This window comes from Rhinolophus sinicus, chromosome 14 (genome assembly GCF_057876585.1).
Source record: "Rhinolophus sinicus isolate RSI-liver-muscle chromosome 14, RSI-T2T, whole genome shotgun sequence".
Classification (NCBI taxonomy): Eukaryota; Metazoa; Chordata; class Mammalia; order Chiroptera; family Rhinolophidae; genus Rhinolophus; species Rhinolophus sinicus.
In genome coordinates this window covers 16,592,234-16,604,830 of record NC_142514.1, presented here as the reverse complement: position 1 = coordinate 16,604,830, position 12,597 = coordinate 16,592,234, and the positions used below count along the sequence as shown (strand labels likewise).

At 50.3% G+C, this 12,597-nt stretch overlaps 2 protein-coding genes across 4 annotated transcripts in view; one reads left to right on the top strand and one right to left on the bottom strand.

Moving 5' to 3' along the window:
* The window catches only part of STPG1 (sperm tail PG-rich repeat containing 1), a 42,065-nt gene extending 33,305 nt beyond the window's left edge, over positions 1-8,760 (top strand). For all 3 annotated transcript variants that reach the window (XM_088790533.1, XM_088790531.1, XM_088790532.1), the window contains 2 exons: positions 5,393-5,583; positions 7,500-8,760. In XM_088790533.1, coding sequence (XP_088646659.1) covers positions 5,393-5,583; positions 7,500-7,576 — 268 coding nt within the window. In that variant the 3' untranslated portion in view covers positions 7,577-8,760. The remainder of the gene's footprint in view (positions 1-5,392; positions 5,584-7,499) is intronic.
* Positions 8,761-11,468: 2,708 nt separating this feature from the next.
* Positions 11,469-12,597, bottom strand: part of GRHL3 (grainyhead like transcription factor 3) — a 33,796-nt gene continuing 32,667 nt past the window's right edge. The window contains exon 16 of the mRNA XM_088790527.1: positions 11,469-12,418. Within this exon, the coding sequence (XP_088646653.1) occupies positions 12,304-12,418 (115 nt within the window). The 3' untranslated portion in view covers positions 11,469-12,303. The remainder of the gene's footprint in view (positions 12,419-12,597) is intronic.

Sequence of the window (12,597 nt, the reverse complement as noted above, 5' to 3'; positions counted from 1 at the left end):
AATCATATAACATGAAGAAAAGCTACATTGTAGTGTTGGGGGACTATCCAAACTCCAGGCTTTTAAATTCGAGTTCTGTCAGCTCTCCTGTGTCCCTGGAGGGAAGAGGGAGCCCACGTACTGGGATTGTTAGGCCCCTGAGAAGGTCTGCACTGTTTCCCCCCCATCTATATGTAACTTCCATTGAGACTTTGTCCAAATCAAGCCTAATCATTTGTAGATCTCCAGGGTTGCGTTGGGTAGTGGAGGAGAATCTGAGAATTGCCACTGTTTGTTTTTTGGAAACACACACAGGTCAAGTTTCACACGCATATGACAGCATGCGAGGCCTGCCCTTGTTTGTTGGAAGTGCTTGGCTCCCCATTCTTGGGTAGAGTTCCAGTTTGCAAAAATGATATTTTGGCTCTGCTTTCGTCAAGATGCAGGAAGAACCAGGGAGATATTCCTTCTCCCTGGAGTTGTTGGTCCCACGTTACCGAACAACAGAAGCGAAGCCCAGATAGGTGAGAGGTCGGGTGATACGACAGGAGCGCGCAGGAGGCAGGCAGGGTGCCTGGGCTTTTCATGCCTCCTGGGGAGATAGTGTGGCAAAGTGGGTATAAGCACAGGCTGGAAGTCAGACCCCCAAACCTCCTGCCTTCCCCACTCACCAGCCCTGGGAACCTGGGGGTAGGGGTCATTTAACTCCCTGGGAATTCAAATTCATCTTGTGCAAAGTGGAATAAGAACCCTTCATAAAGTACATGCCAGGATACAATAAGAGAACCACATAGCTCACCAGGTCCAGCACATGGTAAGCTTTCGATACCTGTAACTTGTGTTTTGCTTGAAGTGGGTCCTCTACACTTGCCTGATGTTTCTTGAGTGGCCCCAGGAGGGCAGGTGCTGTGCTAGGGGCTGGTGGGGTATCAGTGCGGCCATTTCTGAGCTCCTTAGCTGAAGAACACGTCTCTTTTCTACGGCCACCTCGCTGACTCAAACGCTAGGAGGATTTATCAGCTCGCAGGGGTCTTTAGAAGAGATGCGTCAGCCACGGTTTCACTTCTGCAGGTCTTGACTATCCGTCACAGCGATGACTCAGTCAGTCAGGGTGAGTCAGGAATAAGGGCTTTGGGAGATCAAAACAGTTCCTCTGGGTGCTGCCTTCCCACTCACGCTCACCAGTGAGGAGGAGAAACACCCACTGACATCTTTCTAACCCTTGATCTACTTCCTGGAGTGTTAAGCCACTGGTTTTGCACCGACATGCTGTCCTGTCATAACCAGAGCCAAGAATCAAGCCCCGTTGGCCCCGCTCCAATTTGGGTAATTACGTTGGACCCACCTAAAGTTCCCCTGGGATTTTCAATTAGATATGGGGTGCTTCTTCCCAAATGCTGTAATCTGTCACCCGCTACTCTGTTAAACAGATACTACATTCCACCCCAGGGGCATTGACTGGCCTTTAATGATGAGAAAAAAATTGCCCCTTTATCCTTCCAGACCCTGGGAATCCCCGAGGCAGAGTGAATCTGCGCCTGGGAGTGTCCCGAGGGTCTCGGATGCCTTCCCCCAGTGACCTGCTGAGTTCACTGAGACATTCATTATTCTTGGGCGATTTGCAAACAGCTCACACTGGAAGCTGCAAACACACTTAATCCAGTGGTGGCCAACTCAGAGCCTTTGATGGGTGTTTTCTTTCCACGGGGCAGGACCAGGTTGGCTTATATCACTGAGCAATGAGGCTCATAAAAGCGCTGGTCATGAAGCACTGAGGGCTGCCCTGGGTTTGAGCCAGCCTGACCTTTGTGATTTGCCTGGACACGGAGGGAGCAGCCTTGGGCAATGATGAAACTGTCAGGGGGCTTCAGGTGTCTCGGCTTCAACCCCACTTGCTTCAACACCTCTGCTTTTCTCTGCTCTTCAAGCAACTGTCTCGGGAATCGAATGGGGCCTCAAAGCTGAGTCAGACCCAATCCCTTCCCTTTAAGAGCTAGGCAAGGAAATAGCATAGAAAATCTAGCATGTGCTGTGCAGAGAAGAGAAGAGTGTCTAACATGTATGGAGGGGCCAGCTCCATGCAGCTAAGAGCTTTCAGAGATTATATCTAGTGTCATACTTCCAACTCTCCCACAGGCGGGTACTGCATACAGAGTTTACAGATGAAGTGCAGACTCACCAGGGTCATAGAGCAGGGCGTGGAATCCACATCCATCTGACTCTGAAACTCAGCTCCCCCAAGAAGGGAGGTGGAGGTAGGGGAGGGGAGAGGGCCACAGCTGGAGAAGTTTCTCTGCAGGAGGAGAGAACTGGAGAATGAATCGGAGTTTGCAGGGAAAGTAGGCGCTGCTGGCAGAAGGGACAATATGGGCAGAGGCATGGAGCCACTGCACAGTGTTGTGATGGGTGTTTCTGGAAGGTAACATGGAAGCAGGGGGCAGAGAAGATTAGGCTGGATTGAGAGGCTGTAAATTGGAGCTTTTCCTTTAGCTTCTCATCAGGCTTGTGGGAGGGATGGTCAGAAACAAGCAGAACAACCCAGCAATCATGGGTTGAAGGCGGTCTGGGTGGCTTAGCCTTTGTCTCCTTGTGTCCCAGCTCCTGTCACATGGGGCTACAGCTTTTGCCCCTGCTGGTTCCTCTGCTGGAAATGCTCCTTTCCCCACCTTTTCTACCTGAAGAATTCCTGCTTACTGTTCAAGGCACATGCTGTGTTTTCTAGGGTAGATTTCTGGATTCAGTCCTGAATCTGTCTCTCCGTCTCTCTGTGTCTCTCTGTACTCTCAATGCCGAGTTTCTATCTCTATTCTAACATTCCGTGTTTTTAAAAAAATAATACGAGTCAAGTACTAGTTAATCTTCATAACAATCCTGGTGACAGGTATTTTACCCATCATTTTACAGAAGAAGAAACTGAGGCTTGGGGAGGTGAAGAGACTTTTCTAAGAATACACAGCGAGTGAATGGGGAAGTGGAGATTCAAACCTAAGTCTGTCTGAGTGCAAAGCGTGTACTGCCATAAATTTTCACCAGCCATGATTGGCACTGGCAGTAGATTGTCAAGCCCTCAAGAGCATTCAGAGCCTGCGTCTTACCACAGAGCAGTCTGGACACCCCAGAATGCCTGGCACAGATCCACACCCGTGGCTGGTACTCTCCAAAGATCCAGAGGGCTGAGTTCACAGTGCCAAGCTGCTCCTGGGCATGTTGATGGAGTGGGGGGTGGGGATTCTCTCACCCATTCCCACAAGAATGCCCTGACCCAGCCTGCCCAGCCTCCTGCAGGCTGTCCCTGGTTGGAAAGGAGACCCTTCGGGGTCTTCTCAAATATCACGCTTAAGTGTGACCCAGACCAATGGGGTGAACTCATACAACAGTTGGCTCATTCCAGCTCTGACGTCCGGGAATCAAGCCTGTCTCTCAGTGATGCCAGCCGCACTCTCATCAAATGTCTGGGGGTTCTTTGAAGAGCTGACCAAGCCAGAACAAGGAGCAGCCAGCTTTTATTTGTAAGGGAGAGGTGGTTGATCACACACTGTAACCAGTTCTTCCAAGCCAGCTGGAGGGGAAGAAAGGAGACAGTGAAAGGAGACAGTGGTTTTTTTTTCTCTTTTTCCTGTGGGCATCTTTGTTCTAAATATAAGCATCCAAGCCAGCTGTTCCTCCATGGTAAGATGTGAGCCTCAGGCAGATTAATGGTGGCTTTCAACGGCCTCCCCTGGCAGTGGGAGTGTCCAACCTGCCTCAGGGAGACTCTGTGTGAGGGAGGCCCCCTGGTCCCCCTTCCCTGAGGCTGGGTTGCTCCTCTGAGACCAAGCAGCAGGCTGTGGTGCTGCAGGGATCATAAGAATAAGAACGATACTTTTATTGAGCACTTACTATGTGCTGGCATATGTTAGATGCCTTGTATGCCTTTTCTCCATCAAGTCCTTTGTAAAGAGTGGGTGTTATTGCTCCTTGCTGCAGGTACAGAGAGGTCAGGGGACTTGTCTGAGGCCTCACAGCCAGTGAGTGGCATGACTAGAATTCAGACTCAGGTCTGTGTGACTAAAACTCAAAAATTCCCCTCTGCCATGATGCCTTCCCCAAATTGCCAGGCACCTGAGACTTGAGTTCTAGTACTGCACTGCCATTGCTGTGCACTTCGGGTGACTTGCTTTCTCTGGGCACCAACTTCCTTAGCAAAATAAAGAGGTTGGATAAGACGTCTCTAGCCCCTCTCTAGCTCTCTGAGTTTAATAACACCTCTGCTTCAGAAGATGCTGGCCAAAGGGCAGCAGAGTTCAGTGGCCAGGAATCCCAGTCCCCTCCTCAGCTCGGATGGGTTGGCTTGAAGCTGGGGTGAGTCTCCTATAGCTGTTCAGTGCTCTGAGAACTTTCTCTTCCCTTTTGGTGAGAGACCTTCAGAGAAGCTGCAGGTACGAGGCAGAAGTAGGCAGCCCTTCTATTGCATGGCCCGGAGAGTAGCGAGACTCCCATACAATCCCAGAATTCCCTGGGCAACCCAGAGGACATCTCTGAATCAAGGCTTGATAGAAGGTCATAACTGGAAGGGACCTTAGAGTTCACCATGTCCAACCCCCCTCATTTTACAGATGGTCGAGACTGAGGCCCAGAGTGAATCGGTGACTAAGCTATCTAGGGCTCAAGTACAGGTTCCAGTTCTCTTTCATTTATTCTCTCAATACCAGACATAAAACACCCCCTTTCCTGAAGGAGGGGGAGACAGACCTGAAATAAACAATTACAGGTTAAGTGGTGTTATACAGAGATCTCTTAATTGCCAACCCAGTATTCTTACACTCCTACATCCTGCTTTGCCAGGAAGATATTTGGTAGGATTCTGGAATGTCAATGCTGGAATGGCCTCTGGAGATCTAGTCTTGGGACGGCAAATCCCTGGAATTCGTGATGCCTCCTTCATTTCCCTGACCATAGCAGACATCACAAGTGGATCACCAATGCTCTTCCCATGGAGCCCGTGAGCGGCCTCAGTTCTTTACACAGAGCTCCAGCCAGGTGCTACCAATCGAACAGAGTTGGCAACGAGACAAATTTTGTCATCTCTGATTAGTTCAATAACATAATTACAACAGCAACGTGTATTGAGCTCTCCCTTGGTGCTGGGCTCTCTCCTGAGTGTGATGTTTTGGGTGTATGATCTCATTTAACCCTGACAACAAGCCTATAAGGTAGGTACTATTATGAGCACCACTCTGCAGGAGAGGAAACTGAGACTCAGGGCCCCCAGCTCACTAGCAGTGGGGCCAGAAGAAGAAACAGGTCTCCGGGGCCATGTCCAGCCCTCCTGCAGATGACTTGGCTCTGGGCAGGTCTTGGCTCTATGACTAACAACTACCATTTCCCCAGCAGAGTGCTTTAGTGACATCTTCACATTTTATCTTTTCTGAAGGAGAAATCCCATCCTGAATTTCTCTGCCCTTCCTTTGCCGCTGCCCCCGAAGCCACCTCTCCCGGGCCCAGGTCACTATGAGATCGTGGACTACATGGGGCCCCCCAAGCATTTCATCTCCAGTGCATCGTTTGTGTCCAACACTGGCCGGTGGACAATGGTGGCAGCCCCGCCGGACCTCCCTGGCCCAGGTCAGAGGATTGTTTTAAATGACTGTAAAAACCAAATCTGGGATTGTTTTTCATTCCGGGCCATCAAATGCCACTGATTTGTAGGCTGTTTGCCAGACACTTTACAGGGGTTAGAGTAGATGTAGAACTTTCCAGCTTACACTTTCAGAGTATGAAAGGTTTTGTTTGTTTGTTTATTTGTTTGTTTGTTTGTTTTTAAGGTGAAAGGGCTCTTAGAGATGATCCAGGCCAGGGATTCATAACCAAGGACCATCTAACAGGCTCAGAGACGGGTCTGTGACTTGACATTGTCTGCGTATTTGGAGCAGCAGACATTGTTTTCTGGTGGACGGGGCTTTCGTCAGATTGTCACAAAAAGTTCATGTTCTTAACAATGTTTAAATAGCTGGTCTAGTCTGACTGAGTCACTTGATAGGTGGGGGGCGACCTGGAGAGCAAGGTGTCCACGGACACTCGGTGCATGAGGGCAGGGCAGAGCGCCAGGCTATTTCCCTTCTGTGCCTAGTTTGTCATGAAGAAGCCAGTAGCTGGTCACTGGGGCAGCTCTTTTAAGCTGTCTGTCTAGTTCCACTTCCTTTGCACAGGTGAGCTTCAGCAGTGGTACCCTGTTACCTCTGGGACCTACCTGAGGGCTACTAGCATGAGAGACTCACTCTGATGGTTGGTCTCTGTACCCCCTGACCTATTTGTAGCTCTCTAGAGCCCCTTAGCTATTTACCACCCCCTGACATTGGGCAGACCTGGTGGAACTGGGGACTAACAGGCATGCTGCTGGGCAGGTGGCCTGGGAGGAGGAAGGTGGAGCTGAGGCAGCTGCTGGGTCTATTAAATTCAGTCTTTCAATGAGCTTGGATGCTGCTCGCTTTTTGGGAAGGCAAAGATGACTTAGGCCTGGCACTTGTCCCCAGAGGCGTCAGTAGGTGGGGGAGACACTTTCCCTTCCAAACACACAGGTGAGTAGCATGTATGGTACACAGCACAGGGAGAAAGTCATTCTCATAGCTTCGGCCTTGGAAATGTAATCCAGCCAACAAGACCGCGGAGGTTTGACCTTGAGTTCATCTGGTCAGTCCAGGCAGAGTTTGGTTCAACAAATGTACTAACACTCCATCTGAGTGGTGAGCTCTGGTGGGTGGTCACAGAAGGCCTGGGGACCAGCGGGGACCTTTGTTTGACCCTGTCTGGCCCGCTCCTCTAGGAGCTTTCTCTGTGTCTTCTCTGTGCTGTGTGGTGCAAGGCACCTTGTGCGCAGGTGAGGCCAGTTCACGCTCCTAGGATCACCTAGGCCAAGGTGGGCTTCCTCCTCTGAGCGGCCTCTGGGGCATGAGCACATGCAAACATCTGCCTTCTTGGCTTCCAGTGGGTGCACATCTACCTGGCCTGCCATGTGTTCCTGTCAGCAGCTTCCCAGGTAACCAACAGAGGCCATGCACAACCCTTTATCAACCAAATTAGCATCAATATGAAAGTTTCTGTTCACCCGGGGTTGTGGTTCCCAAGCCCTGTGTGGTCCCCAGCTGCTGGTCTCCAAGAGAACCTGCAGTGTCGCGGCTTTCATTTTTCTAGAAATTTCTCAACTACATCAAAACAAAACCCCACCAGGCTGACACCTTGCTTCTTTAATAGTGTTGCTTTACTCAATATTTTTTTTTTTTCAAATTTCATAGAAAACTCTTTTGTAACTTCTGTTACAGAAGTTAAAAGGAGTTAAAGAAGGTGGGAAGCCATAGTTCTACCTTAGATAGTTAAGAGCCAGATAAACTTGGGCCAGTTCCTTGCTCTCTCTGTCTCCCCACTTGTAAGAAGCAGGGGCTGTGACAGGGGTCCCGCTGGCTTTGCCAGCTCTGTTGTAGGACAAAAGAGACTCAAGCAACTGCCCTTTTCTCCATTAACACTGCCTCTCTTTTTTCTCACAGCCACGTACAGGCCGGAATTCCCAGGAAAGCAGTCTTTTCTCTACAATGAGGACAAGAAGTGGATCCCCGTGTTGTGATCTCACAGGGACGTGGGGAGAGCCCTGGACACTGGCTGCCCGACCCAGGGCCCCCAGGGCGTTCATTCAGAGAACGCGTATTGTGTGTGTGACAGCTCTGCCAGCCCGTCTGCTGTTACAACTGCGCTGCTGCATTTGTCCTGGTCTTGAGCTGCCCCCTGAGTACTGGACCGCCTTCCCCACTGATGCCAATGGTTTCCTGAGCGGAAATGAGGCGTGCACAGAGCCCCCCTCAGTAGCTTCGCCACGCACCTGTTCAGCCTGGTTTCCGCACACCTCCTCTCAGACACCAGAGGCTCCTGAAGTCCCGACTCCAGGGAAAAGGCAGCCGAGGGCAGTGTCCTGCCTGGGAGCCTGATGCTAAGCCAGGGCTCAGGGCCCAGAGTGCACCTGCAGGGTGGACCTCACAGGGCTGTGGCCCAGCCATGGCCCGTCCCTCTGGCCTCGGCTTCAAGACTCTTGCTGGAGTTCCAGGAGCTGGGAAGGCCCAGAGGCGCTTGTGACGGAGATTCAGGGGGGTTGCCTGGGTCCCTTGACCCCAGGTAAGCCTTCGCATCTCAGCCTCAGGAAAAGCACGGCAGCCAGTCACTGTGGGCACCTGTGCTCATTACCCACCTTCAGGAGAGGCTGCCACATTTGTTTATTGATCCTGTATTCAGCAGCAGATGTGGGCAGCAGCCTGCTAGGGCCAGAGCCCTGGACACAGGTTCTGGGGGGCACAGAAGCCACCCAACCCCTGGAGCCTTCAGGTTCTTACTTTCCCTCAACTTCTCCCCTTCCCCAGGCCAGTCTGCGTGCCCTCCCCGACCTCCTGCTCAAGTTTGACACAATCGTTAATGGATCTTGTCTGGCATGCCCAGTGGTTTCCCCTCAGCAGGAGAAAAAGATTGCCAAAGAACCAGGAGGAAATAGAAGTAACCACACATCCCCTCCCTCCGCAAATACTGACTTTGTCTTTCACTTTTGTAAGTGGAACTCTCCAATTCAGTCTCCCCTCTCTTCCCCTCATCCATAAGGCCTCTCACATCCCGTTTGCTCCCTCCTTTGACTTTTCTCTGGGAATGTCACATCCTGGGCCTTCATGTCAGATCTGGCCACTGATTGGCTCTCCATTTAGGAAGCGGCGGATGAGACAAAGGGACGGAATAACATACCCAATTAAACTGAATTCTTGCTTCTCACAAGAGCTGGCCTTTTGGTGACCCTCACGTTCCCGTGAGTGCTCCATTGCTTTGGGACAGATGGGAGGCGGCTGGAGCATTGGGGGAAGAGCAGGGGATCTAAAGGCAGGACGCCTGTGCTTCCGTCCTCTCAGGTACTTACCTTCTCCTCCAAGTGAAGAGTTTTATCAGAATCTGGGGGCTCCAGGTCAAGCATTTCCAGGGGCGGGCAAACAATGCATAGAGCGAAACAGGTGAGACGGGGGTGGGGGCTCCAGGAGCTGAGGCTGCTGCCCGTCTAAAGGGGCACCCAACATGGCTCCAAGTGACTGTTGCCAGATCTGCAGATTTTTCACAGAATCTGGGAAATCTTTAAAATGTGAAATCTCTTGATTTGAGATGTTTACAACCATTTCAGTTTCAATTTAAAATTTTTTATTTGGGCTAAAGAAACTCTTCTGCAGGCCGTTAGTTGTCCACTTGGGTGCTAGACATTCTGGAAAACCCTTTCAAAGCAGACACTTGCAGCTGTACCTTTCTTTGACCCCAGACTCTTCACAATGAGGCCAGACCCCAAGGGGTTGGTTTATAGGTCTTTCTTACCCTGGGGGACCTTAGCCGGCCAATGGGCTAGAAGCAGCCGGCCCTGGGGTCACTGCAGGCGGAGGCTGGGGTGGGGCCAGAAGGCAGCTGGGTTGAGCTCTGGCAGGTGAAGACTGTCTCTCCAGAAGGATCCCCCTTGAAGTGGAATCAGGAAAGGAGGAGCGTCTGAGAAGAGAACTGTAGGGCTGCTCTGGGCCATTCAGAATCCATGTTCTATAGAAGACGTTGACTGGAGCGGAGGCCCTGAGCTCAGAGGGTCTTGACTGTATCCAGCCTCCGCTAGGATGTGACAGGCTGCTCACAGTGCCGTCCAGCCCAGTGCTTCTCAAGCCCTAGCTATCCTGTACCTTAGGAACCCCCTGGGAGCTATTCCAGGCCCAGGCCCGACCCTCAACATCCTGATTTAATTGATCTGAGGTAGGGCCTGGGCATCGGTATTTTGATTCACACCCTCAGTGTGATTGTAATGTGTCTAGTTAGGGTTAGGATACACTGCGAGTTTAATGAAGTGTTTTCCAAACGTTAATGTGCATGCAGACCCCTTGGAGAGCTTGTTAAGAGGCAGATTCTGTGGGTGTGGGGTGTGGCCAGAGGGTCTGCATTTCTTTTTCTTTTTTTTAATTGAGATATAATTGACAAAGAACATTGTATCACTTTTAGGTATAAGCATTTCTTACACACTCCCAGGTGGTGGTCTGCTGCTGGTCCATGGACCACACTTAAGAGTAGCAAGGGTCTAAAAATACATTTAATTGTTCAACTCTTCATCTGGCCTTCCATTTTTCCTTCCTTCCTTCCTTCCTTCCTTCCTTCCTTCCTTCCTTCCTTCCTTCCTTCCTTCCTTCCTTCCATGCTTCCTTCTTTCCTCCCTCCCTCCCTTCCTCCCTCCTTTTTTCCCCGGCTTACCAGCATACTACCACCTCTAGCCCTAGGTTACTTTGGCTATAAAATAAGAGGCATGGTCTACACGGGTCATTTGTAACGATCATCTTTAGATCCCCAGGGTTCAATGGTGGGTCTCAAAGGCCACCACAGTGTGGGTGAGGGGATAGCAGGCAGCCCTGGAGTCTCCTCCCAGACTTCAGTCATAGCAGCTCTGCTTTTCTTTATTTACACATTAGGGTTTCTCATAAACTTTTGACTGAACCAAACTTTAAAAAAAAAAATTTTTTTTAAACTATGGATGTCCCTAAGGGCCTCCCAGCCCTGACTGTCCATCTATGGTCCTAATTCCCAGTGCCCTGTCTGGAGTCAGGGCCAGGACTGGGGTTAGGCAAGTGAGGTATTAGTCTCAGGCACAAAAATTAAGAGAAGCCAAGATAAATAATAGTTCAAATGCAATGTTGTTGGTGTTGTTTTAATAATTAAAGGGAAAAAGTCTACAATGAAGAAAATATCAACACTTTGAAGCCAGGATCCATATTGCTGATGTTTTCTCTGGCCTCAGGCTCCTCAAGGGACCCTGTGGAGGACCCAGATTTGCTCTGCCCACTCCAGGCCTCACTGCTGCTGTGACATCACCCTAGATGCCAGACCAGGGTGATATGTGATGGTGAAATGGCAGAGGGTGTGGGAGAGAGGGAGGGAGGGAAAGAGGATGGAAGAGAAAGAAGAAGGCGTGATTTGTGATTTGTTCTCTTGGGGAAGGGAAAGGCTTTCATTTGTAGCATTGGTCAATTCCCGTGGTGTAAATACTTCCACCAACATGATGTCATTGACCACCGAGTTGAGAAGAGCTGGGCACAATTGTTTCTGTGAACCGGAAGGGCAGGCTCCAGGGCAAATGACTGGAGTGTGGTAGCCAAGAGTGTGGGGACAGAGTTGGCACAAGCACTCAGGTCCCATGGCTCCCAGCCCTGGGCTCTGCCCACTGGCCCCAGCTATGAGGTATTCAGTAAGGACTTCCTGGACCCTTCTCAGGACTTCTTCAAGTCCAGTCAGTGATGCTGAGGTCCTAACACACAGCCGGTGGGACCATGCCGGACAGAGATCTGGGCATCGGGATTCTGTGGCACTTGGCACCATTCTGAAGTCCAGGGCAAACCACTCACAGGACAGAGAAAGAGCAAGGTGTGTCTACTCCCACCCTCTCTTCCTGGAACACTTTCACAAAAGGGAACAAGTATGCATTTGAAGTTTATACATAGGCAGAATTTTACTACTAAATATTATAGGAGTATCCAAAATGCATAATTGAATTACAGCTAAAAAAATAGTCCAAGAAATGTGAAATACACATTTTTTGAAATGATAAAAATGTATCCATGAAAAATATAAAATGTTGCATATATATACAATATATACTTATATATATATATATAACATAAATGAAAATTGTAAGGAAGAAATGTGTACAACAGTGAGCAGGCATGGTGGTCAGTCGTTTACACAGCATCCAGCATCCACTTTGTTCTTCTGGCTGATCAACTCCGTTATTTACATCTGGCATGGAGGAAGTCCGTGAGAGAGACAGTGTATCTCCCATAGTGTCTTTTAAAAGTCATTTGCACTGAAAATCAAAAGTGTTCAAGTTCACTGAGCAAAGGGGGAGAAATTCTTGGTCTGAAGTTGATGGCATAACCAAGAATGGAGCCGGAGAGTAGTCAGCTTTGGGAGAGCAGGTCCGCCCCCACCAGCTGGACCGGCAGCCTGAAGGCTGACTGCAGAGAATGGGCTTTTGAGGAAGACACAGTCTGTTGGGTACGTTAACCAAGAGGACACTGTCTCTGGCTGGGCCGGCACTGGCAGGAGTCCAGAGAGTAGATTCAAGCATGAAATGGGGGTTCCGATCAGGACATCTCCCAGGTCCCTTCCTGGCCCTGACATCTGTGGGTTTGTGACTCGAGGGCGTCTTCTCTCAGGGAAGGCATTCAAGTAACAGCACTGAGGCATGAGGAGAGGTTGTGTGTGGCGTGGGGCCACTTTGCAGCGGGCTCCTTGCCCGGAGCTTACCACAGGGGGCGCTCACAGCTCCTTAAGGGTGATCTGAATCTTGCCGTCAAGCTCCCCCATGTCCAGAAGGAAGGCGACATGGTTGCTGTAATGCTGAATGATGTTGTTGTCCATGTTGACCAAGATTCTGGAAGACAAGAGGAAGTGTGTCTAGACTGGGGGAGGCCCCGCATTTTCAGGGCCTCTGAGGGACAAGGATGACAGCGATGGTTACTATCTGTCAGGTGCCTCCACCATTTCAGGTGCCTCATGGACTTTCTCTCTGACCGTCCCTGACCTGCAAGGGGGTTGTTTACTGTCCCACTT